Here is a 26,701-nt window from a genome sequence, read left to right as displayed (position 1 = left end):
ATATATTTTTAGCTTGTTATACTTGGTAGACAAACTTTAAAACTTTTTAAAATTATTTATTTATTTTTAAAAGAATTTTATTTATTGGGGCGCCTGGGTGGCTCAGTGGGTTAAAGCCTCTACTTTCAGCTCAGGTCATGATCCCAGGGTCCTGGGATCGAGTCCTGAATCTGGATCTCTGCTCAGCAGGGAGCCTGCTTCCCCGTCTCTCTCTGCCTGCCTCTCTGCCTACTTGTGATCTCTGCCTGTCAAATAAATAAATAAAATCTTTAAAAAAAGAATTTTATTCATTTGTTTGAGAGGCAGGCAGAGAGAGGGGGGAAGCAGGCTCCCTGCTGAGCAGAGAGCCAGATGTGGGGCTCGATCCCAAGATCCTGGGGTCATGACCTGAACTGAAGGCAGAGGCTTTAACCCACTGAGCCACCCAGGCGCACTGCTTTTTACTTTTTTTTTTTTTTTTAAGATGCTAAATACCACATTACAATTTAAGTCATAATTACTAGATTGCTTTAATTGTGACTATCCAGCTAAATACTGTATGTCCCTAAGTACTATCCTTCTTCCCTCAAACTGTAGAAGAGACAAACACAGGACACACAGAGACAGAAAGGAATGAACTCATAGGAAAATGTGAGAATGTGTTGTTGCTACAGCATGGTAAATTTAGACCCAAATGGTGCAATTCTTCATTATCACATCTGCCAGCAGAGGTGATCGAGAAGAATGCCACCATTTTCAACTTGTCACTTTGTAATGAATCAGATCCTGTTCCTCCAAGCCTCAAACTCAACTACAATCCAGTTATCTAATTAGCGCCACTGGACTCGTCATCTGGTTTCAGGGTATGGTGACATCTACTCTTTTACTGGATTTCAAGCACTAGATATAGAATTTTAAAAATGTTAGACCTAGAAAGAAACTATGAGTCAGCTCTTCCACACTCAACGTAGAGATAAGGAGATATAGGACTCTGGAGCGCGAACCCTGGTCTCAAGGCTTGTTTCAGGTTTATTGGCTCAGACGCACATCCCCATTCAGTCAGCCAGAGTTACCAAGCACGAGTCAATGCGAAGCCCTTGGGATGTAAGAAGGGGTAGGACATCACAGCTGCTTTTGAAGAGTTAAACTCTGGCAGGCAGCCCTAGGACCAGGTGCCTAGCAGACCGTGTGTGCAGAGGACTACTGAAACACAAAGATAGATGTGAGTTCTACCTGAGAAAGTTGGGGGGGCTTTCCAGAAGAAAAGAATTTTGAGCTGAGTGTTATATATTCATGTGGCGAAGAACAAAGGGCAACCCCAGTAGAATATATGGCACAAGAGAGAGCCACAACCCCATGAGCACATATATGACAGGGTTAGGAAATGGTCGACAGTCTAAGGTGCAAGTGTGGGGAGGGATGAGGTCAGGGGGAAATGTCAGGAAATTTGTCTTAAAAAGTGTTGTGTGGCTCAACTGGTAGAAAGGTTAAATGCCATGCTAAGAAGTGCAGACTGTATTCTGAGCAAATAAGGTTCCATGGAAGGCTTATAAGTATAGGGAGGATATGATCAGACCTTGATTTACACTGGAGGTGAGTTAGCAATTTACATTGTAGACAAGAGAGCCTAAAGGTGGATGAGTGGAAATAATGAGGAACAGAGGAGATATATGAGCAGCCAATAAGCACACAGAAAGGTACTCAACATCATTAGTCACCAGGGAAATGCAAATCAAAACCACAGTGAGTTAGCACTTTATATCCATTAGAGTGGCTAAAATGAGAAAGTCCGACCATACTGAGTGTTGACAGGATGTGGAACAACTGGAACTCTTACCACTGGTGGAAACGTAAAAGAGACAATACTTTGGGAACCAGCTTGGCAGTTTCCTGTAAAGTTAAATATATCCTAGCCAGACGATCCAGCCATTCCAAATAGAAATATTTACCCAAGAGAAATGAAAATATGCATTCACACAAATATGTATACATGAGTGTTCATACCAGCTATATGCATAATAGCCTAAAAACTGGAAGCAACCCAAATGTCTATAAACAGATAAATGGGTAAAGAAATGGTGGTATGTCCATGCAATGGAATAGTACTCAGCAATAAAAAGGACCAGTCTACGGATGGACATAACATGGACTAACCACAAATACTTCATGTTGAGTGAAAGTAGTCAGCACGAGAGTACGTATGACATGTTCACATTTCTAAGAAGCTCTAAAAAAACAAATCTAATCTATGATGACCCAAAGCAGACTGGTTGCGGGTGAGAGAAGAGTCACCTAAGAACTTTTTCAGGTGATGGATTTTTTTCTACTACTTGATGGTACTGGTGGTCCCATGGCATGTAAATTTGCCCAAACTCATTGAAATAATGTACACTTGAGGTGGATACATTTTATTCCATATAAATGATATCACAATCAATTTTATTTAAAAATAATGAATTTGAACTTGGTGGATGAAATAAACTAAAAATATGGTAGTTGATCTGATTTTATAGGCTTTCCTCTTGGTTCCATTTAATTATGAATTGATGTCTTCGAGTAAGCCAAACAAACACAGACAGGAACAAATACAGAAAGGGCCTCCTGTTCCATCCAACTAACCAAAGGGAGTGAAGTCTATAGTAAAATTAAGTAGCCAATATAATACAAAGCCCCTGATCTACACAGTAGTAAAAAACAACTCAACTAGAAGTTAATAGGGGTAATCATAAACTCCACTAGAATTAGGAATAATTTAACGATTCACACCACCTTGTACCTGTTTGAAATGTTATTTTTACCTTTTTCTGTGCTTTAAATGCATCTTTGGTCTACTTATGTATTTAGGCTTACAACCATTGGTTTACCTTTAATACTGCTGTTTAAGGAAAGTATATTGATTCACTTTTAAGCATTTTATTTATTTGAGAGAGAGGAACAGCGAGCATGAGTTGGGGTGGGGTGCAGAGGGGGAAGGCACCAGGAACCCCTGTTTAAAGAAAGTTTTTAAAACTTTCTTTATTCCTCTTTATTCTCGCATTCATGATTTTTGTTCTATGTCCAGATGAGAAGAAATATGGAAGGGCACCTGGCTGGCTCAGTTGGAGAACCTGTGACTCTGATCTCATGGTCATGAGTTTGAGTCCCACATTCAGTGCAGAGATTACTTAAAAATAACATCTTAAAAGGAAAAAAAATGTGGAGAAGTAAAATATAGAGGGAGATGAAATGAGATAAAACAGAGAGAGAAACATTGCCCAGAACTTGGTCCATAGCCATGATGCCATGATTTAGACGTTATTTTCTTCTTTTCTGTCTTACTCCTTAAATGTTAGTGATCCATTGGGAAGCAGAAGAACTTTGTAGGGAGGCCAGAAGAATTTGCAACTGTCTTATTTCTATGTTCCAGGAAAACCTACTCTCTCCTTGCTGGGGTCTGGTTCTAGGAGGGCTCTCTGGCCACACATTGGATCGCAGCCAGACTGTGTACCAGTACACGACCCAAGCAAGTCAGTTGGGGCTTGTCTTTTTCCCTCCTGCCCCCCACCACCCACAGTTCATTGGAGTAGAGCAGTCCCTCCGACAGCGAAGAAGGAGGGGAGCTAGGAAGTGCTGGTAGCTGTGGTTAGAGCCTTATGAAGAAGCCAATCTGAGAGGAAGAAGCCAATACTCGGGGCAGGGATGGGGGGAACAAAAGACAGATGAGGTTTTGACACTTTGAGACACCAGTCATCCCTGCTTTTCCTAGGCTTTCTGACATGAGAAATTATTCCCTTAGTGCAAGCTGGCTGTCTATCGCAGCCTTGTAGGAGGGTCCTCTAGCATGACAATGCAGTCAGCCTGCTCAGGGCAGCAGAAAGTGACTTGAGACCCTAATGAGAAAACCACTGAGGGGTCTGGCCAGAAAACATACATGTTGATATGTAATCTATTGGTTTCCAGGACTTCTCCCGGACCACTTCGCCCCAGGTATGTATAAAGGGGTTCTTCTTCCCCGCCATCTGTCCTGCTCTTTCCTCCTCCTGACCCTCATGTCCACCTCTATCAGACCTAAGTGTCTTAAGCTTGGCATTTGCCTCTTACAGCCTCCTTGGCTCTCTCCCATTCGCTTGCTTCCCTCCAGTCACGCCCCTGGATGGCTGCCTGGTGGTACATCTGGAGGCCAAGATCTGAACTTCTGCCCTGAGACCTCCAGGATTATTCACTTTCTCTCCTCAGAGAGACATGGCCTTCTTGAACTCTTCTGAGGGATGACCTCAGTGTCTTGTTCAAATTGGAGAGAAATGTGGGTTTTAGCCCAATGCCTGCCTGGCTCCTTAGCCAGACAACAGTCTCTCACTGAGAACCGTGCCAAGTGATTCTGCAGATTTGGTGGCTCAGAGAGAGTTTCCTCCTCCTATGTAACTCTGCCACCAAGCTGATGGTCTAGGAGGGAAGCTGCTCCCACGAGAACGTTGAACTTAAGCATCAGCAAAGACTAGTCATGTCTTGTGTACTAGCTGGGAGCAGTTTGGAACGTTCCAGTGAGACTTTACTGAAGATTTGTGGATAACAAAAGGAAACTGAGCAGAGAGAGGACAAGAATGTCGATCACTCAGTTTATGAGATGCAAGCCCTCCTCTCTTATCTGCATGCCACTGGGTAGCTCTACGGCCCTGCATTTTTATCATTTCGTTCCCATTTGCCTGTCTTGCCTTTCCTGCTCTCTTCTGCTTGGAGAACTGTAAAGTATAGTAACCAACCAACCAGTGAGGAGCTGTGATGTCACCACATGGACTCTGAGGTGTCTTTGGAGCATCCCTCAATATCGGAGCCTGGGCCAACGTGGACATCCTTCAGGTGGAGCAAGATCTTCTAGAACAGATCTCCACCTCAGGGCAGCATCCAGCATTGTACTCGAACACTGTGAGCACTTCTTGAAGAAGAGAATTGGTTTATGCGTTCATCTTGCTATGTAATAAACTGCCCCATATCTTCAGTGGCTTTACAATGATGATCATTGTTTCTCATGGTTCCATAGATTGACTGGGGAGTCATTTTGGTTGGAGTCAGCTCAGGTGGGGTTGGATGGTCTAGAAAACCTCATTCATGGTCTGGGAGTTGACAGGCTGTTGGTCTAGGACCTCAACTCGGGCAACTCTCTTCTACCCATGTCATCTTTGGTCTTTTGGCAAATCAGCCCAGCTTCCTTCACGCATCCATCTCAGTTTTGGTTTCCAGAGAGCAACAAGTAAGGGCAGACCTTCGTATATCCCTGCTTGCGTCACATTTGCTATCGTCTCATTGGCCAAAACGAATCACACGATCAACCTCAGCATCAGTTTGGGAGACCAACCCAAAGGCACGGATATTATTATGACTATTGTAATATTATCTATTAGTATTTTAATATTATCTATTATGACTTGTAATATTATCTATTAGTGTATAATAATTTACATTTATTGTGATCGTTTTTATAAAAAAAAATCTCACCACATGGTGAACCCATGATTTGGTTCTGGCTAACTGGAGAGCCTCTTCATTCAGGTCTTCATGACTGGTTCTGGATGGTTATGTGGCTCAAGCTGGTCCAGAGTCCCTGCTGGTTGGACGGACTGTCCAGCTTTTGGATCACAGGGCTGTTAGAATGTGAACTTGAACCTTGCACAGTAGGAGAGAACAGGTCATTACACGAAGCTAGAGATGGTGACATTGAGCCCTGCATCTAGCTATCTAGCTAGTCTGAAGACAATCCTTGAAATTCACTGTCAGGCATGCCTGGGTGGCGTGGTCAGTTGAGTGTCTGACTCTTGGTTTCAGCTCAGGGCACGATCCCAAGGTCATGAAGTCGGGCTCTGCACTCAGAGTGGAGTCTGCTAAAGACCCTCCCTCTCCCTCGACCCTTCCCCATCAAAATAAATAAAGAAGTCTTTTTTTTTTTTTAAGATTTTATTTATTTATTTGACAGAGAGAGATCACAAGTAGGCAGAGAGGTGGCAGAGCAAGGAAGGAAGCAGGCTCCCTGCTAAGCAGAGAGCCGGATATGAGGCTCAATTCCAGGACCCTGGGATCATGACCTGAGCCGAAGGCAGAGACTTTAACCCACTGAACCACCCAGGCACCCCAAAATAAATAAAGAAATCTTAAAAAAAAAAAAAAAGAAATACACAGTTAATTTATTTCTTTTGCTTAAGCTACTTCAGATTGGGTTTCTGTCCATTGCGATCAGAATCCTGGCAAAAGAACCTGGATAGAAGGTCAAAGCAGACGAGCTCCTTTTCTTGACCATGTTGCTAGCAAGGGTGGAATAGTTGTATTAGATTTAGCATCAGGGGCTCCTTACTACACTCCCCTTAGTGTCCTCTCACTAGAAACCCTATTATGAGAGGATTAAGTGCCTTATATGCTCGGGGTTGATGACAGATGAGTAGGAGTCAGCCAAGAGATCGAATTGCCCCATGTCAGTAGCTTTTATGCATTTATGCTCACACCTAGACTGCTTTGACTCTCCCTTCCCTACTTGTATCACCCCCATCCACTCGTAGAACAGGCTTACTTTGGAAAGTTCTGGGAGTCAAACCTGCCATAAACAATGCACTTGGCTCGATACATCAACTTTCAATATTAAACAGACTGTCCAGTGCTTGGGATACCTTGGGACCATGAAGAATCACAGGCCAGCTGTCTTAGGAATTGTTTCTTAACTTAATTTGGGCATCATTCCTTAAGGAAGGAGCGCCAAACCAGCCTCAACACTCAACAGAGGCCTGAAGATATAAATGACTCAAATAAAGCAAGTTGAGACTACCATCTCATTAGTAATAGGAGAGAAAATAAGGTGAAAAGAAGGAAAAGACCAGACTGTGAAACTTTGAAGGGAAATATTGTTAGCAAGTGAGAGACACTGAGTAAACTCAAGTTCAGTGGGATCTTCAGTGAAGGCAACATTGCAAAACCCCCACACAAAACAGGGGCTATTTATTTTTAAAGATTTATTTATTTTATATATTTTTTAAAAGGGGGTGCCTGGGTGGCTCAGTCTGTTAAGTGTCCGACTTAGGCTCAATTTATGATCTCAGGGTTCTGGGATCAAGCCCCACATAAGGTTCGCCACTCAGGAGGGAATCTGGTTCTCCCTTCTCCATCTGCCCCTCCCTCTGCTTGCACTCTGAGTGGGGATAGGGGGTTCGGAGGGAGAGGGAGAGAGTCTCCAGCAGACTTCCGGAACTTGATTCCAGAACCCTGAGATCATGACCTGAGCTGATGTCGAGAGTCAGAGAATTAACTGACTGAGCCACCCAGGTATCCCCAAACAGGAGCTATTTAAAGAAAAGTTAATGCCGAGATGCTTGACAGATATGCAATGCTACCCGAGTTATACCAGAAAGCACGGATGGGAAGCTAAGACAGGAAGTGGGGTTGCATTCAAGACCCTTCCCTGACTTATTACAACCATGTGGATTGGTGGTACATTCTCAGTGAGTACGTCAGTCCTTAAAAAGTAGTCTTTCACAAGAGAATATACCAACAGAGATTACAACTCTCATTCCAGACTGAGACTTTTGAGCCCAATTCCTTTGCAAAAGATCAAAGTTCCAGAAAGCATGGAGTCACCCAGGGGGTGTGGTATTCCCTGTCTAGGCTCTCCAATAACCAACTGGAAGATTAATAAAGAGAATGTACACACCTCTCTAGGCACCTTGAGGGTTTGGCCTCCTCCATGTTTGTTGGTCTTGGCCACCATGTTTGTTGATTGCCGTGTATTCAATGAAAAACGTACTCTAACATAGTCCAACATACTCCAAGCGTTTGCATATGAGTTTTTGGTTCACTGGGTTGGCTTAAGAAACCACTCCTCTAAGCTCTGTACCCCTCTGCAAGTTGTGTGCGTGGGACAGCCGAGGTAAAGGCAAGCTGAAGGAGTGAGTTCCTCTGGTCACTTTTCAGTAGCGTTATTATTCTGGAAAACAAATGTACAAACATTATTAGAGCTCTCTCATTTGGGGAGACTCATTTGAGTGCTTCCATTGAGCGAAGTACCAGCCTGCAAACCATGACATAAACCTGTGTCTAAGGCAGGGTTGGGGTGGGGTGGGGTGTAGTTTATTTCCTGCTGGGAGACCAGATGTCATGATTTACTGGGTAGCCTCCTCTTGTGGCTACCAAGGGTTGGTAAGGAAGAGGTAAATGACTTGAGAGTGTTTTGCTTGTTTTGTTTTTAAACATGTTAGTCTCGTTTCCTAAGTGGACTGTGAGTTTTTTTTTTTCTCTCTCTCTTTTATTCAGAGGAAGTGACGTAGATGAGACTCACTTGTGCATAGCTTGAAAATGTGGCCTGTGGAATGGCTTTTCCAGTTTTCTCATCAACTGCTTAACCCTCCTGGACTTCACTTGCACGAGCTGTATGCCCAGCAAGGATGAAAGAATGGGCCCCACTTCCCAGGAATGTTGGGAGGACTTAATGAGGTATGTAAATGCCTCGAGGGTTAGCAAATACCATTATTGGCCAGCCGATTACTGAGCCACACTCATCACTCACAGTCCTGTGACTCTAAGACCATTACTTTTCTCAGATGGAGAGCCTATCCATATGGGCTTCCATCTAAAGCAGGGATTGTTAGCACAGACAGGAGAGGGGAAGGGTTCTGCCTTTAATTTCTTTTACGTTTTGATTTGCAGTTCAATTCACTGATTGCTGCACCAAGAATTCAGCCACCAGCTACCTTGCTTACAGACTCAGCCTTTTCTTATGCAGAATGGATATGACGTCACCATCTTTCCTCCTCATAAGTTGGTGGTAGCTATCAATGATTGCTGGAGGTTGCTGCTTTTCTTTCAACTATAGGAAGACTTGATCCAGAGGATTCTGGATTCTGGATTCTGACATTAAACTTAAGAGAATGAAGAGTTAAAGATCCTTTCTTGAATTAGATTCTGGCCAGATCACCATGCTTAGCAACAGTTTCAAAGAGAAAGATAGCTGGGATTTTTAATGAACTTTGCAACAAACAGCCTGGCTCTTGAGCAAAGCCACAGATGATACAGTGTGAAGCCATGTGAACTCATATTGGACAGCCTGCTCGTTCAGGATACAGCCTCCTGGTACTGTCTTTCTCCGCTACTGTCATTAGGCAGAAAATCATCTTTTCTTTATTAACTTTCTGCCTGATCCCCTTTGAGGAAAGACTCCAAGGTCAGTTGTCACCTGATTGTAATGTCCCTAAGATGATTGACTGGTATTCTAGAGTCTGATTACAGTAAATGGGACAAGTAAATCAATGTAAATGCAAGAAAGAGGGAAACCACTAGTTCTTCCCAAGCTATCAGCAGATCTTAGAAGACGTGAGGGTTCAGAAATGGATTGTGGTGGTGCCTCTTTTCCATCCAGTCTGTAAAGCACCATGATTTGATTGTTATCTAGAACTGGAGCCCATCTATTTAAAAATCTTAAAAAAATCGTTGGGGCAGAGGGGAATGCCTGTGTGGCTCAGTTGGGTGAAGCATCTGTCTTTGGCTCAGGTCATGATCCCAGTCTTGGGATCGAGTCCCACATTGGGCACCTGGCTCAGTGGGGAGCCTGCTTCTCCCTCTGCCTACTACTCCCTCTGCTTCTACCTTCTCTCTCTGAAAATAGACAAATAAAAAAATTCTTTAGGACTGGAGCCCACCTGCTGTATTCTTTAAATAGCACCTGTGGCAGGGGTACCTGGGGGCTCAGTCTTTTGGGCATCTGACTCTTGATTTTGGTTTAGATCATGACCTCATGATGGGTCGTGAGATGGAGCCCCACATTGGGCTCCCCTGCTAAGCATGGGGTCTGCTTGGGATTCTCTCCCTCTGCCCTTCCCCCTCCCCAATAATCTTTGAATCACAGCCATGGCTGAATTCTGTGGAAATAACATACTGCATTTTATTGAATATGGTGTCTAACAGTTCAGTGTAACAGTTCAGGATTTTGGAATCTTCCGTCGTTACCACAGTGAAGCACTGAGAAAAGAGACTCTGGGAAGAGGAAATGAAATTAACTGAATAAGTCCTAATTTGGAAGGGAGAAAAATGACAAATGGAGAAAAACACAAATGTCAGAGGCAAATACTTTCCCCTCATGTTTACGTCTTCTGATAATATTTTAGGACCCAGATTATATATTGGCAGCTAGGGCTGAAAGATGAGTAAGAAAATATCTTGAATCCTACTGGAACATCACATTCTCCATTATTTCTTTTTTCCCCTTCTTGGAGAGATAAACAATATGCCATGAGCTGGTTAGCCACACAAGAAAAAATACTGATAACAGAAGAAGGATGCATACAATCACGTTCCCTCTGAGTGACCTGCTCTTCCCTAAGTCACTCCTGGAGAACCCTTTTTTGGGTGCCCGGGAGACCATGCCTACAACCCATAGCGCTGACTTCCTGACGGGTGAATTGCATTAGTCATTCATCCTCCTCATGCCCATAAATGGAGGACAAGCCCACACTGATGCTATCAGACGGATTTAAACAAGGCGTGTTCTGAGAGAGCCCTCCGAACCAGACTGACAACACTCCGGCAGCAAACTCATCTTCGGCAGAAGCATGGATTCTGTTTCATCTCACGCCTGGCTGCACACTGACAGATGTGTAGACCAACACCAAGGCTGTGAATACCTAGGGCTTGGAGCAGACCTCCTACGGTCCTATCCAGCTGGGGTGTTGCTAGAGGAGGCGACGTGGAGGCTCACACACTTAGCATTAAGAGGAGAATCCATTTCTTTTGATGAATGGTCTCTTTTTCATCTTTGATTAGAACGGGTGGACATTCCTTCCTTCCTGCCTGCCTTCTTTCACCTTTCAAACATCTGGGTGCCTATATAAAGGCCAGGCATTGGGTTTCTGGCTGGGCAATGCTTCTAGGTGTTCAAATCATTTTCGCCATCCAGCCTAGTCACTCAATTAAAAATTAGCCTTTAAGCAGGGTTTATGAGAAGAGAATCAGCTTTAACTTAGACCGCTTCACCCCGCTCTTCTTTTGCTATAGATAGGGGGTTTGAGGGGGCGGAAAGAGGACTAAACCTGTCCCTGGAAATCCTGGGTTTACATTCCCCCACAAAGTGGCTGTGTGACAGTGGGCAGTTTACTTAACCTCTCTAGGTCTCCGTTTCCCCTTCTGGAAAAACGAGTGGGAGGGATTTAAGATTCTTTCCATCTCTAAAATTCTTTAATTCCATAGGGCAACATGTTCCACAAAGTTTCCTCTGTGACCAGAACTCGTCTGTGATTTCCCAAGCTCGAGCTTTTCTTTGCCCCTTTTTGACTGTTAAACCAAATATGAATGAGAAGCAACAACATTTTGTCACAAGCAACAAATTGCTCTGCCACAGAATGACCTTTGAAGGTCGGGCCACCCATTGCAATATCCAAGTCCAAGGGCAACGGTATGCCCAACTCGAGAGCTGGAGAGCTGCCATGCCAAAGGATGGAAAGGGTCATAGGGAGCCAAGACTCTTGGCCGGTACATTTTTTAATAAACGTAGAAAACAAGAGCAGCCTTTTCCACTCAGATTGCTTAATTTGGTGCCCATACCATTGGAACTTTGCTGTTAGGACAAAGATGATGTGATAGATGGCTTACTGAGTGCGGATGGATTAAATTTCACAAACGCGAAGTGGGTTATGGAGTCATCTGTAAGGCATTTTCTGGCAGGAGGAGGTGGTCTGAGTCATTACAGCAAAATCTCCACCCCCTTTGGGCCCTTTGTGAGAGTTTTCCCTGAAACGTAAGATTTGCTGAGCTTACTGTACTGCGGTGAACTGACTAGGGCAAATGGGTTCTAGTTCTTTGCGGTCGAGTCTGTCTTATTCATACCTCCCCCACGATGGCTCAGGGTTTCTTACTCCTTTTCCAAGTACAAAGCGTCCCAGCCAATGGTCTTCAGTTGATTTGGAGGATCCTCTTTGAGGTTGCGTGTGTTTTATGTTGATGGTCAAACGGTGCACCTCATAGTTTGTAGCTATGGTGTCTAGGGGTGCCCAGCGCGGGCCTGGCCCAGTCCCTGTGTTGTCTCCCTATCTCTGCTGGCAATATGGCAACAAGGACACCTGACTGGCAAGGCTGTTCTCTCTCTGTGCTTGGAGATCCCCGAATAAAACTCTGTGGCGGTAAGCTGTAATTAGGTATGTGGGTGGAAATTAGCGTTCTCCGAGTACACCGTGTTAAGGCAGACGCACGGAGCTTTTTACTACCTGAGGCCACCCTGGTCCTGGGCCATAGCTCCAGGACACTGCTTCCACAGGGTTATCGGCTTGGGGCTGCAGGTCCCGAAAAGGAAATCCTTCAGTACAGAAACTGGAACCTGGGGAAGTTTTTTATAGTTAAAACTGGGCCGCACAGTTCCATGAGAGACAAGGCAGGGATTGACCAAGCATGACTGTCACTCGCTTGCTCTGCTTCTGGAAGTGCACATGATCTCCAGTGTCCTAGTACAGTTGCAATTGTACGTCCATCTTAAAATAACACACCAAAACTTTTGAATAGATTCCTGGAGTCATGCTAGGGCCTCCATTTTGGACCGGAGCGCGCAGCGATCCGAACCTGGTTGCAGGGGAGCTTTTCCACGCCAGCCACCTTTTATACAGTAGAAGTCCCCCCGCCCACCTCGTCTCCCTCCTCCTCGTCGTCGGGACTCCAGGACGCCTGCCATTTGTCCATTCGGAAGCCCTGCTTGACTAGGGGATTTGTTTTTGGAGGCCGCCCCCCGCCCCGGGGCTTTCCACGAGTTTCCGGCGTCCGCAGTCCGCAGCTACCTTTCCAAGCAGGTGACATGGAAGCCCCGTGAAAGACAGGGCCCTTGACCCCTGGTCGCCGGGTCCCCCACAAACGCCCCCACCGCCTGGCGACAGCCCCCGCCCCTCCGCCCGGAACCGCGTGCGCTCGCCGATGAGGTCATGCCCACTCCCGACTGGTGCGTCGCGCGGGCGGTCCCGGAGGACAGTGCGGCCCCCCTGTCGTGATTAGGTGCCCCGCCCCCGCCCAGGCGCGGGCTGGGGAGTCCGCAGCCCCCGCAGCCCCCACAACCCCGGCGCCGGGGAGCGCAGCCGGCGGGCCCGAGGCCACAAAAGGACTCCGCCGAGCGCGCTCCGCAGGCCAGCGGGATCCGTCGGCCGGCGCGGGGGCGCTCCTGCCCCGCCCCTCGCCGCGCGCCCCCCACCCCGCCCCCGCCCCGGGGGTGGGGTGGGGGCGGGGAGGAGGGGGGTGGGGCGGGAGCGAGGGCGGCGCCTGCGTGCTCCCCGGCCGCGAGCCCCGCCTCCCCGGCCCCGCGCGGCGCTCGCGGCTCTCCTGCGCGGCTGCGACGCCGCCTGCACTCGGCCCGGCGGCGGGCTCCCTCTCAGGGCGGCCGGGCGCTCCCGCAGAGGGGACTACGCGCACCCGGCGGCCCGCCCGCCTCGGCCCCCGCCCTCGCAGCCTCGCGGCCTCCGCTGCGTCTCCCGCGCTCTGCCCGCGCCGCCGCTTTGTGCGGGGACATGGTGTAGCGCCGGCCGCCGGAGGAGGAGCCGCGCGCCGGCCGCCGTCCGCCGTCCGCCAGCCGCGTCCCCGCCCCCGGAGGAGAGGCCCCGGCTCGCGCCCCCCGCGTTCCCGGCCGCCGGGGAGCCGCGGGCCGCCGGCACCATGAGGTGAGGGCGCGGGCGGGGGCGGCGGGCCATTGTGCGGCGGGCGCCGCGACCCGGCGGAGGCCCCCACCCCCGGCGGGCGCCGCCCGGCCCCAGTGCTTCCGTCCCTTTGTCCCTCGGGCCTCGCTCCGCACCCGGCGCTGGGTCTCGTCGCGGCGCCGCCTGCCGTCCCCGGGGCCCTGCTCGGCCGGTCCCCTCCCCCGCCCGCGCGCCCGGCCGGGCCCCGGGATAGGGATGGGGAGGGGGTCGCGGGCCCTGGCGTGCGCGTTGCCGGGAGACGGGTATTGTTCCGGGCGGAGGTGAGGAATCGTGCGCCTGCATCCCGGCTGGAACCGGGGGTGGGGGGGGATGGGGAGGGCAGAAAAGTTTGGGAGCCCCGAGTGTGCGGTAGCGGGTGCCGGAGCGCGGTGGGCGCCGAGCACTGGAAGGTGACCGGGCGCCGGCGGGGCGGGGGCGCGGGCGCGGCGCGGGCCTGCGTCTGGAGGGCGCGTTGGCCTCCGGGGCGGCCGCGAGGCACTGTAGCGGCCGCTCCCCTCTCGCAGCCCGCGGGTCCTCCCCGGAGCCGCGGCGCCAGCGTGCGGTCGGGAAGCGGGCTTGCGGTGGCCGCGCGGGAGCCGCGGTGGGCTGCGTGTCCCCCCCCCCCCCCCCGCCCGCCCTGCTGGTGGTGACGCGCCGCGCACTGTGCGCCCCGGCCCGCTCGGCGCCGGGAGCCCCGGGGGCTGGCGCAGGACTCGGGGCGGGTTGGCCTTCGGGCTTCGCCGCCGGGGGTCCCGTGGGGGGCTGCGCTCGGCCTCAAGGGGAGGTGGGCTCTCCTGCCTTCGCCGCGGAGGCCCCTTTGTGCTCGAGATTAATGGCCAGCCGTTGCCAAGACCTTCATAACGCAGTACAATGAGATTTCAGCGGCAGAGCCTTGAGATTCCTTTGCTTTGGCGAGAAAATGTCATGTCATTGGGATTCTTTCTCAATTTAAGTAGTTTCCATTTTAAACCCTAGTTTTCTTTATTTTTTTTCTATCCAGCTTGAACATTTTGCCATTTTTATTTTTAAATATGTTTTTGTGTGACATAACTGTGTTTTTCACTTCAGCTTACTGGGGATTTGAATTCTGTTTTCTCCGATTCTAAGTTACAAACCCTGGTTTTCTTAGCCTTAAAAATGTGTTTAAAGCTTTTAAAGAAAAGTGACCCCTTTTTCTTAGTCATTCCACACAACTTATTTTCCCAAATGTAATGGATCATTTTAAAATGTAATTATGGCGTGCAGACCAGAAACAACATCTCTGAAAAATTCAGCCGGAAAAACTTGAACCATGGGTTTGAGCTTTTTTTTTTTAAATCCGGGTACTAATGTCCTTGAAAACGCAGGAACTGTAATAAAACATATGTAACGTTATATCTTCTAGTAGCATTTATTGTTGATTTCTGTCTTAAAGACTCAATGCTGTAAGGAGTTTTGCAGACCAGAAGTTACGAGGTGTCCCTCCCCCCCAATCTCAACATTGAGAAATGTAGAACAGCGAAAACTCGGGGGTATTTTAAAATAAAATCATAAAAGCTTTTTGATTCAGAAGTTATGAACTAAAAAAAAAAAAAAAAAAAAAAAAGTCAAGTTCTGGGTACTCAGTGAAGTTTGATCCCTGTCCTGTGTAGTTGTCTGTGTCACAGGTAAATTACGTGTTCACTTACTTATAAGTTCCTTTTCTAATGCAGAGCAATTTGTAAATTTCTAAACTTCCTGCTCTGTTCCTTACTGAATTTGGAGTGGGTACTTGCCAGTAGCATAAAAGCAAAAACATGGGTGGCCAGGTCTGAAAGGTTTGCTCAGGTAGTCCACAGCAATTCTTCCATTCTTCGTAGGTAAATTCTGAATAATTGAGGAGCACAAAAGAGGATCAGCTTTTCACTTGGTAGGCATTGGATTGTTTGGTAGGTGGTTGGTGCAACTCCCCTGTGCAAGTTTCCTTAGATCCTGGGGAAAGTAGGCTGCTTTGGTGTGGAAGTAAAAGGTTCTTGTGTCGGGTGCAAAAAGCTTTGGGATATTTTGGTGCTTAAGAAAGGGCTTTTCAGGTTATATTAATATTTGACTTCATCTCAGTGATGCTTTTGAGTGCAGTAGGACATTAGTATTAGGGTATTAAATAGAGTCTTTATATTAAGAGGTACTTGATGGTTTAAAGCCTGTACAGAAATAAGAATGGATGGGCAGGAATTTCCATGAAGTTGGTCAGAATTCCGAAGAGAGGATATGTTGCCATTTAAGTATTTGCGATAAGATCATTCAGATGACTTCAATTTCAGGAATAGCAAGCTGGCTGGGTGTAATATTCCTAGGCAGAAGGGGAGTGGATAATGCTTTACATTCCTGAGACCATCTTTAAGGCATTCTACACATGTGAAAAGCTCTATATAGAATTACTGGTTAATACTTTGTTTAAAGAAGATTCTCTAAAGAAATGAAAAGTTTCTCAGACAATACAGTGAAAAGGAGGAGGCCCCCAAAACTAGTAGTTTTGTTACCATAACTTCCAGGTTCTTGGTTCTACTATTTTTCATTTCAGTAATATTTCAAAAGAATAAGATGATTTGTGTTGGAGGTAGGTGTGTGTATATGTAGTAGTAATAGAGTGTAGGCCTTTTAAATGATTCTTTTTTTTTTTTTTTACTATTTGGTTACTCCAGATTTTTTTTTTTTTAAAGATTTATTTATTTCGGAGAGCACACAAGCAGGGAGGGGCAGAAGGAGAGGGAGAGAATCTTGCCTCCCACTGAGCACAGTGCAATGCAGGGCTGATCCCACCACCCTGAGATCATGACCTGAGCCAAAAACTCAAGAGTTGGGAGGATGCTTAATGGCCTGAGCTGCCCCGGAGCCCCAAGATCTCTTTTTTACAGAAGGAGGAGCTTTCTGACGTAACATAACTGTACATAGACTAGTGGGTAAGAAGAGCCTGGAAGATTATTGCTTTGATGTTTGCGGGTCCGTTGTGTATGTAAATAGTCCACGCTTCTACTCACCATTGTGTCACTTTCTCACCTTAGAAAGAAGAGGCGTGGTAGGGTTGTGAGGCTTCACTGAAGCCACTGGCTAGCTGGGGAACCTGCAGCTAATCATGTGATTTCACTGATCCATGTCTTAATATATGTAAAAAGGGACCGTTATTGACAGGGTAGTGGGGGTCAGATGATTGTGGAAGAGAAGATGTTTGCATGCGGTGTAGCGAGTACAGTAATGTTGCTTCTCTTGTTTCGGGGCTCGGCTCTTAGACTAGTTATGTAAAACTTTGGAGTAGTCTGCTTTACCTTTCTGGGCCTCTTCTGGTTCCTACATGGTAAGTAGGTAACATTTTACTTATCTTCTCCAGGTAGTGGCTCTCTTGTTGATAGGCACATAAATGTGTTTCTGGGTTTGGAGGGAAAGAGTGCTTGATGTCCTCCCCCTCGGGGTTGCTTTGGGAGGTGCGTGGTCCCAGAGAGTGGCGGTGGGAGGGTTTCCTGGAATGCTCCGTATCTGATCACCTGATCCAGTCCAGCCTTCTTATTTCATAAGTCAGGAAACTGATCTTTTACCATTTCCTTCCTCTGTGGATATTTAGAACCTTTGGGATACTTGTTATGATTTTTTGTTACTTTGCTTTATGGTAATAATAAGCTTAATACACATTTTAGAGTGTCAAATGATCAGGGCTCAGAAGATTCAGGATTTGCTCGTTAATGGAGCAGACTTGTAAAAATGGACATACCCTGTTTTTTCACAGGATTGTTGTGTTGAGTGTCAAGTAGGATGTCCGGGAACGGATGCAGCTACAAGTGCCTCTGTTCTCGTTGGTCTTCGCTTACACTGTAGCTGTCGGGTGTCTGACTTTCCCACACAGGTTTATTTTAGGGGCAGCAGCCAAATTTGCATTTTTGGGGGAATGCCAGCGCTCCTTATGTAGGCATCGGTTTGTGTTTTAGATGTTTATTAAGTATATAAATCTTGGTAACAGTTTGGATTAACAGAGAAGATTTACTGACGTTTGCACAGTGTTCAAGCGTTCTGGTACATTGCTAGCCTAGGTGGAATAAGCAGAATAACTAGGCAGACCCCATTTAGCTGGCCTAGAAGAAATAACATCCCAGTCTGATGGTTTTGGTTCCTTACCCTCCACACAGCTTAAATATGGGTGATTGTGTAACTTGTAAAACACCCAGTCTTCATCATGGATGTAAGACGGATTTGGGAAAATGTGATTTTGATTTTTATGTGGTCGTGAGAGAGGAAGAGAAGTAACCCTTCTCTGTGTTGCTTAAATCACAACATGCCCCACCCCCCACCCCAATGATGAATGGGATTGAGTGTGAGTAAAAGTTAAAGGAGAGAGTCTGAGATGAGCTGTACCTCAGTAGGTGGTTCCCCAAGTAAAGGCTTAGGAAGCTTTCTGGAGTAAAAAGCAAAAATGGAATTCTTTGTCAACCATCTGGGATGTAGTTCCAGATTTATCTACCCACCCCCCTCCCCAGCCATTCCCCTGTGTTCCCATATATTCTGTATATACATATTTTGCTTTTGCATTTATCACATTGTTTTATAAATAATGGACTTTTCTGTCCTGTTTCCTTGTAAGCTCCTTGAGGGCAGGGATTGCATTTTTTTGTTTATGGTATTGGTAAAATATTTGGCCAATGGAAGGTGCTCATGTCAATATTTGGCTTTGGCCCAGGTTTTCTTTTCCAGAATCTGTGCCCTGGCAGTAACAAGCACCATTTTTGGAGCACCTTTAACATTCTTTAAGCTGGACTGGGTACCAGAGGGTATATTCTGGTATTTGGCATGTAATAAATGTTAATTTAATTCAAACAAAAGCCAGTATCTGGACCACAAGATTGGGGTAGAGTTTTTCTCTTATTCAGACACAAATGGAAATGGCAAAAGGTGTGTGACTCTGCTTTGTCCAGCTCCAAAGCTCTTTGGAGGATACCAGGATCCTGCCCTGACTCATTATATTCTGAATTAATAGAAGGTGGGTTTTTCTGTTTGTCAGTCTTTTTGATATGAGACTTATAACTGTTTTGAGCAAAACGCTTTTTTTCTGTGTCTCTTGGGTTAGCTTGTTTCTGTTCCACTTAGTGCATCCTTTGTTTTGATTCTCACTGGTGCTTTAAATGCTTTAAAATGCCCGTAATTTCTTAGTTTCTGATACAAAGAAGATGTATTTCTCAGCTCAGGCTGCCGTAACAGACAATAGCATAGACTGGGTGGCTCGAACCTCAGAAACTTAACTTTCTCAAAGTTCTGGATGCTGGTTGTCTGAGATCAGGGTGCTGGTGAGGTCTGGCTCTGGGTGGGCTCCCACTACCTCCTGGCAAACTGCCTTCTTGTGGTGTCTCCCTGTGTGGAGACTTAGAGACAGACAGAGATCTCTCTTCTCTAACTGTAAGGTCACCAGTCCTGTGGATTTAGAGCCCACCCTACGACCTCATTTAATCTTAATTATCTCCTAAAAGTCCTGTCTCCAAATATAGTCACATCAGGGGTTAGGGCTTTGGCCTACGAATTTGGGGGGGTGCACAATTCAGTCTTGTAGCAGAAGGTGCCCACATTTTTGTTTTGTTTTGTTTTGTTTTTGATAGGACTTTGATGGAAGAAGCTAATTTGTATAATGTTTAGGCAGTCTGTAGATAGGTTTTAAGTAACTCTACACGTAAGTGTATTTTGCTAAAGAAAATAAATGAGGGAGGTGGTTTATGCAGGAGACATCATATGTTCTAGAAATTTCTATATATGGGGAAGCTTCTGTTTTTTAATGATTCTAATAAATTTAATTAACATGCAGCTTTTCCAAAGAACCATTTTGATGTGAAGCCGTGTCCACATATCTAAGTGTACAGGTGGGCACGGCAGCGGGTTAAGGGGACAGGCTTTGAGGTCAGTCTGAATCTGGGTTCTGTTTTGACATTTACCAGTTTGTTAACTTCTGGAATAGCTTCTAGTTTGAGATTTGAATTTCTTCTGTAAGAAGAAGAGGCTTTCTGCATTATAGAATTGTTGGCAAAATTAAATCAGAAATTATAGAAAACCCTGGCATGGCACTTGGCACATGAAATGGACTTGAGAGGAGGGAATCCCTTATTTCCATGAAAGTCTGCCATCTCCTCAGTTTTTGGGAACCATATGAGGAACCCTGTAAAATGGGACAGCTGCGTTAGGACACAGTTCGGCGGTTCCTTACAAAGTGAAACGCGGAGTTACGCTCCCAGGTGTGGATACCAGAGAAGCGAAAGCCTTCATGCACACAGGAGCAAGTCCACGGATGTCCATGGCGGCCGCATCCAGAGGAGTCACACAGTGGGGACAGCCCAGGTGGGTCGTCCTGACAGTGCCGACTCGGTAGGGAAGAAGATTCGAGATCTGCAGAGCACAGGTGGCATCAGATGAAGAGCCCTTTAGGTCAGATCGCAGGGGAGCGTGGGCTGCAGTGAGGGGCTCTTTCTGTGGCTCCCACGTGTGACTGTCTGCTCAGACCTGCAGTCCTGAGATGGCCCTCCCCCTCCTCTCACACCAGCGTCCCAAGCAACTTGGGACAGTTCAGTTTTTAACAATTTCAACAATTCATGAATCTGAAGTTTTAATTTAAAAACTTGGGTTATTTTTATGACTTTGTAATCTCTTTAATCATTCATATGTGTAGTATTTTGAGGGAATGAACCAATTACTGTTGTCCGGATAAATGCCTGGTCAGTGTCGTGTTGTGTTTTAGTGACTTTTTTCCTTGCGTTATAAACTGCCAGTACAGGTTTTATGTAAATTTTAGAAGATATGGAAAGTTTGAAGATGTTAATAACTCAAACCCAGACCATCCAGAATTTTGCTGTTTTGATTTGTAGCTTTTTAGGCTTTTTGTAATGCACATATGCAGCTGTAAATGTGTTTGTGTGTGTATGTCTATGTTTTAAGTAAAGGTGAAATTATACTACATTATATGGTTTGTAATTGGCACCTTTCTATGTAATTCTTGTCACTAAATACCAAGCTGTGTAATTTTAAGTGGCTGCACAGTATTTTTTCACTATGCTTTGGATGACCTTAATCTACTTAATTTATGTCTTAGGGGGTGGACTTTGAGATTTTTTTTCATTATTTTTGTTATTATGAAACTGCCATAAACATCTTTGGATATATGTCTTTGTGTACATGTTCGATATTTTGTACTTGTACATCTACTTGTATTTTGTGATAAATTCCTAGTAGTAGAATCAGCAGGATTTTTTTTTTGTTTCTCTTGCTTTTTTTTATTAGTAGGTCCTGTGAGGTCGACCTGTGTGTTTGCAGCTGCTTCTCTTTGATACTGCTGAAGTATAGGCCACTGTTACCTCATGTGAACATTTATTTATTTTTAATTTTTAAAAAAGATTTTATTTATTTGTTTATTTGTCAGAGAGAGAAAGCGCGTGTGCACAAGCAGGGGGCACAAGAGGCAGAGGGAGAAGCAGGCTTCCCACAGAGGAAGGAGCCCATGTGGGGCTCCATCCCAGGACCCTGAGATCATGACCTGAGTCGAAGGCAGACGCTCAACTGACTGAGCCACCCAGGGTTCCCAAGATTTTATTTATAAGTGGATCTCTGCACCCAGTGCGTGGTACAAACTTAAAATCCCAAGATCAGGAGTCACAGGTTCCTCCAGGTGATCTAGCCAGGCACCTGTCACGGGAACATTTAGTGTCTCCCTGTTTCCATTCTCATCCCCCCCTCTTCCATGCAGCAGTTAGAATAATCTTAAAAGTGGCCACCAACTATTGTTATTCCTTGCTAAAGCCTTTGGTGGCATCTTCATACTCTTAGAATGAAACCCAAATTATTAAGGTCCTGATCCATCTGTGTTCCTAGTTCCCGGCACTGGCTTCTGTAAGTACACAGTAAATATGTGAGTGAATAATAAGTGAGGTGAATTTACCAGGCCAAAGGGAATTTTATTAGTTTTACCAGATTAGCAACATACATGAGAGTTCCAGTTAACTGACCTTCTGGCCAACTTAGGGCATTATCCACACCCAATGTGGGGCTGGATCTCCTGACCCTCAGATCAGGCAGTGCGCACTCCACTGTCCAAGCCAGCCAGGCACCCTTCTGTGTTTTGATTTGCATTTCCTTGATTGCTGGGAGAATCGGACATTTCTCACGTGATTATGGAACAGCTTTGTTTTTGTGCGAGTTGTCTGTCGGTCCACTTTGTCTGTTTTCTCCGTGGAATATTCAGTCCTCCTTGCAGTGATTTATTATGTAGTTAACAAGTAGCCCTTTGTCGTGCAGGTAAATCAGTTGCCTGGTAGACCGTGTGTGAACTGGCGGGGTGCACCTGGGGCTGGTGCCCCCGGATTCGCCCGTGTGTTTTCATCCCTTGGCTGGGCTCCTGTGGTGCGTCTTTCCGTCTCTCACCTAGAAGTGGCCATCGAAGTGCGCAAACTTTCAACAAACCTCTGCCGACAGCCTGTTCCCCAGCCTCCTGGGCAGAAGCTAGGCACATGCTCAAGCCCAGAGTTAAGGGCTGGGGGGCGAGGAGGGGTGGCGGAGATATGTCACCTTGTCTTTGAGTTTTGTTTGTTTTGGTGTAGAAGCACAACCATTTCGTGTCACATCTATCTGTCCTTACCTTGATCATTTCTGCCTTCTCCAGCCGAAAGCTGTATGTGTACGCCCCTATGTTTTCTTTTCCTTTGGTGGTTCTATTTATGCTTCAGTGTAAGCCACCTGCAGTTTCTTGTGATGTCATGTGGGAGACGTTAGGTTAACCTCGAGCTAAATAGTGAGTGTTTGATCACCTGTCAGTATCCTTTGTTGACTAACCCATCCTTTCTCGTTGGTTTAAAATGCCATGTCAGTGTGTCCTGGGTTTCCATAAACACTGGCTTCTGGATCTGGACTTGTTAATTATCTCATTCTGTGCTGTTTCCTCACAGTTCAGTGACTCTAAAGTTTATAATATATTTGAATGTCTAGGAAGTGAAATTACTGTTCATTTTCTTAGGATTTTCAGAACTTTATTTACTTTTCCATTTAGTGCATTCTTCTAGATTAGTCGTGGAATTATTTTATCAGTTACAACAAAAATGAAATAAAAAGAATAGGTACATCCCTAACCCTGTTGGGGTTTTGGTTTGAATTGTGTTAAGGTAATGGACTAATGGGTAAAGGACAGAATTTACCCTTTGATAGTATGAAGTTTTCTATTCTGTTTCCGTATTCAGACTTCTCACATCATCTTTAGGAAGGTGCAGCATCACATAGTTTCTAGTTCAGTAGGTTTGATGCGCTACCTTTAAAAAAACTTCTATATTTAGAAGTTAAACTTTCAGCTCATTTACACTGCTAGTACATCTGTTCTCATGTTTGCTTTTCTTAATTTTACTTAAAATATATGTGCTTGTATTTAAACATAGTGTCTGGGATTTTAAAGTTTTTCCTTTGCTAAGAACTTAATTCCAAAGTCAGAATTTACATTCTATGGTTTTCTTAGATTTTGAAATCTAACTGCTAATGGTTATTGGGTACTCATTGCCTGAAATGCTTTACCTATTTCTAGGTTGATATTCCTCCAGTAAGTTTTTTTTTTTTTTTAAACATTTTATTTATTTATTTGAGAGAAATCTGCAGAGATAGCAAGTGAGAGCAGGAGCTGGGAGGAGAGGGGCAAGCAGGCTCCCTGCCAAGCAGGACCATGGTGGGATCATGACCTGAGCCAAAGGCAGCCACGTAATGACTGAGCCACCCTCAGTTGGAGGAGGTGCCCCTCCTCCAATAACTTACAAAGTAGTAGGAGCTGTTGTTACTGAGTCAAATGAGGACTCTGAGCCACAGAGGGCTACGGTGACTTGCCCAGGGTCACCTGCTAGTAACCGGTGGAGTGGGGGGTCCCGGCCCGGCAGGCTGGTTCTAGAGCTCACGTTCTCAACCAGTGTGCCCAGGGTCCTCTCTGTCCTGGTTAACTTGTGCGGACTGAAGTGTGTATTTAAGTTTTCTAAAATGTTGATGTGTGAGGAATGATTTGTTTTCTCCATGATCTCATCGTATACGGATGCTTTATTTTCTGCAGGTAACTGGTCCGAGAGCAGGGCTGCGTGGAAGGGGCAGGCCTAGATTGAGCGACACTTCAGTGATAGCCAGGCTGGGGAGAAAAGGCTTCATTTGTTTGGCTTTAATCCTAAACAACGAAACAAAATTATGAAAACATTCATGCTGTGGTTGCAACTGTGTTAAATTCTTAGAGGAACAAGAATGAGGCAAGTGTTAGTTCTTGTTTTTACATAATTTTTCTTTAAAAATTGTAAGATAGGATGGAGCTATACCCCTCCTGTCGTGATAGATTTTTCTAGTATAATCCCACAGAAGGTCATTTCACCCAAATACTCCAGGGCTCCACTAGTAAGGCCCGGGGTTTACCTCAACTTCCAGTTATTTCCTTTTAACCTCCTGTTACCTCATCTCTGTTAGCTTTCTCCAGTTATTCTCTGCTTGTAACTGTTAAAATGCTTTCAGTGGCAAGTAACAGACTGAAAGTATTTAAACGTCCACGTTTACTGACCTGTAGTTGGGTCCAGAGGCAGAGCTGGCGTCAGGCCCACGGCAGCCCAGGCGCACTGGTGTCTTTGATCTCTTCCCCACGCTGGCCTCATGTTCAGACCCTGTGGTTCTCGGAGGTAGGAGGGTCATCTCCAGTGTCCCCTTTTCTCCCCCGAAGGTGTAATCCATCTACTGCTGGACGTGCTCATTAACAAACGTTCATGCAGCTTGGTGGGTCTGCACTGTGTGTGCGCACCTCTGTAGCCGCCAGCCGGGTCAGCAGACAGAGCACCCTTCCTGCCCGTTAAGTTCTTCAAGGTTCCTGGCCCGTCAGGGTCCCTCTCATATTGTCATTTCTGTGGCTTTGCCACTGGTTGGAAATGTGCTCCTCATTTGGAGTGGCTTCATGAGGCTTGCACTTGCACGTCCTACATGGCTCGCGTTGCTTTGTCACTGAAGCCTGTGCCTGTCACCGAGAGACCAGTGGGGCGGAGGGGAAACCGACTAACAGAGCCAGTGCCGCCAGGCACAGATAGTTGATAGGGACCGAGTTTCAAAACGGTTAGTTCATTAGTGGATGTTTCTGTGTTAGGGTTCCTTTTCTGTTTTTGGGCAACCTGACATCTTCCTGGGGTCCGGCAATGCATCCTTTCAGGACCCCTGGACCTATTTTGCCCTGTATTATGTTTTCCTAGACCTATCCTTCTGGATTCGCTGTTGTGTGGCTCTGTTGTCCCATCCAATCTGCTGTCTCTGCGGTAGTCAGCCCTTTCTGCGGTTCCCTTGTGGTCACCTCCTCTCCTAACCCACTTCAGTGGCCTTCCTTCACCGTTAGAATTAAGACTGAACTGGTCGTGGTCTGGGGGGGCACAATTCCTGCATGATTCTTCTTGCTCTGTGATTCCAAAATTAGTGATGTGGCCCAGTAAGATAAATCCTCAGAAACCACTTTAAAAAAGTAAAGATGTGCATAGACATGATGCATTCTCTTGTGCTTATAGTTTAGTGGGGGGAGTAGCCATTAATTGCTTTTCACAAGCTTTGAGGAGTGGTAAATGGTATCATGAGGGTAGAGACCATTTCATATATTTGTGTTTGCTTTCTTTCAAAATGTCATCTGCAAATAATACTTAAAATTTTCTCTTGTAGTCTTTTTTACTTAAGGGAGAACAACAGGATTATTTTGTATTGGGTTAGTGTTTTGTGATACTTGTCTGTTATTTTGTTCAAATCATCGATTTTAAGGAAACTCTCTCCGTCATCTTTTTAATATTCCTCTGGATGTGGAAGTTTTTCAAGGTGTTTTCATTTTGGGAAGAGATAGTCAAGTTTAACAGAATCCTCTTTGGCTTCAAAGCCTTTCTGCTCTTTACCAACTGTGAGATCTTCCCTTGGCTGTCCAGATCTCAGAGCCTTTCTGTGCAAAATGGGATTAACAGTCCGTTGCCTTGTTTTGCAGTTCGCTGTGGTGCATTTAGAGGATTTATGGATTTGGTGTGTTCTAGTTACTCTTTTCTTTGTGTTGCACCTTTACTTTTATTTTAATAAGTACAGGTTTCTGACTGTTCCTTGGCCTTTTTTCTTTGAATGTGAATGACTTCTGTTTTTAGGCACTCTAGGAGCAAGGAACCAGTTAAACTCTTAGAGAACCTATATTTTATTTTTTTAAAGATTTTATTTGACAGACAGATATCACAAGTAGGCAGGCAGGCAGAGAGAGAGAGGGGGATGCAGGCTCCTTGCTGAGCAGAGACACTCCCTTCCCCCATCATGACCTGAGCGAAAGGCAGAGGCTTTAACTCACTGAACCACCCAGGTGCCCCGAGAACTTATATTTTAAGATGATGTTTAAAATGTGTTAAGAGGAATCTTCAAATTGAAAAATAAAGCCCTGAACTGTAGAGCCATCGTCTGCATCGTGGGGAACCAGCCTCCTGTTTCCCCCATCAACCTTCGGATCTCCCCGACCTTCCCAACCTTGTGCTTGGGCGCTGTGTGGCCCCAAACTTGCTCCTGAGACCCTTGACCTGTCCCCGTGGCACTCAGGATGGGTGTCTCCAGATGGCCCTTCGGCACCTTCTGTGAGCCTTCCGCCAGGCCAGTCTTTCAGGATGGTCTGTCTGTGATTCCCCGAAGGTACCCATGGGATTTTGGTCTTGTTTCTTCTGTTCTGTCTTCCTGAAAGTTGCTTTGGCGCCCACTCTGTCTCTTGCTTCAGTTTTCTCTTTACTTTATGTCTTTAGTGATCACTCCCTTCTTGGGTGGATAGCATCTGTTCACCTTCCAGAGCATTTGGTACTACTCCAGGCACAAGTTTTCCCTCAAAAAATTAAAGGTAAGCTTTTACTCAGGTGCATTTCCCTAAGCACTTTGTAACATGCTGGGCATCATCAGGGACTTCTAATAACTTTTAAAAAATAAATTAAAAAAATAAACTCATAATTAAAAAAAACACCAAAAACTAAACTCATGATTATTGATTGTTTTAGGCCTTCCCATTTTAATTCTCTAGCTGAATTCTGCTATTTTTCAAAGGTATTAAGATAGTACTTTGAACAATT

At 45.8% G+C, this 26,701-nt stretch overlaps 1 protein-coding gene across 10 annotated transcripts in view; it reads left to right on the top strand.

Moving 5' to 3' along the window:
- Positions 1-12,978: 12,978 nt before the first annotated feature.
- The window catches only part of ENAH (ENAH actin regulator), a 130,873-nt gene continuing 117,150 nt past the window's right edge, over positions 12,979-26,701 (top strand). For 8 of the 10 annotated variants that reach the window (XM_045069761.1, XM_045069760.1, XM_045069758.1 and 5 more), the window contains exon 1: positions 13,941-14,035. In XM_045069761.1, coding sequence (XP_044925696.1) covers positions 13,956-14,035 — 80 coding nt within the window. In that variant the 5' untranslated portion in view covers positions 13,941-13,955. The other 2 variants (XM_045069755.1, XM_045069754.1) reach the window with 2 other exon arrangements.

The sequence above is a fragment of the Mustela putorius genome, unplaced genomic scaffold (assembly GCF_011764305.1).
Source record: "Mustela putorius furo isolate JIRA1106 unplaced genomic scaffold, ASM1176430v1.1 tig00003942_pilon_pilon_pilon, whole genome shotgun sequence".
Lineage (NCBI taxonomy): Eukaryota > Metazoa > Chordata > Mammalia > Carnivora > Mustelidae > Mustela > Mustela putorius.
The sequence above is the reverse complement of the archived record's forward strand: the minus strand, read 5'-3'. Positions and strand labels throughout refer to the sequence as shown.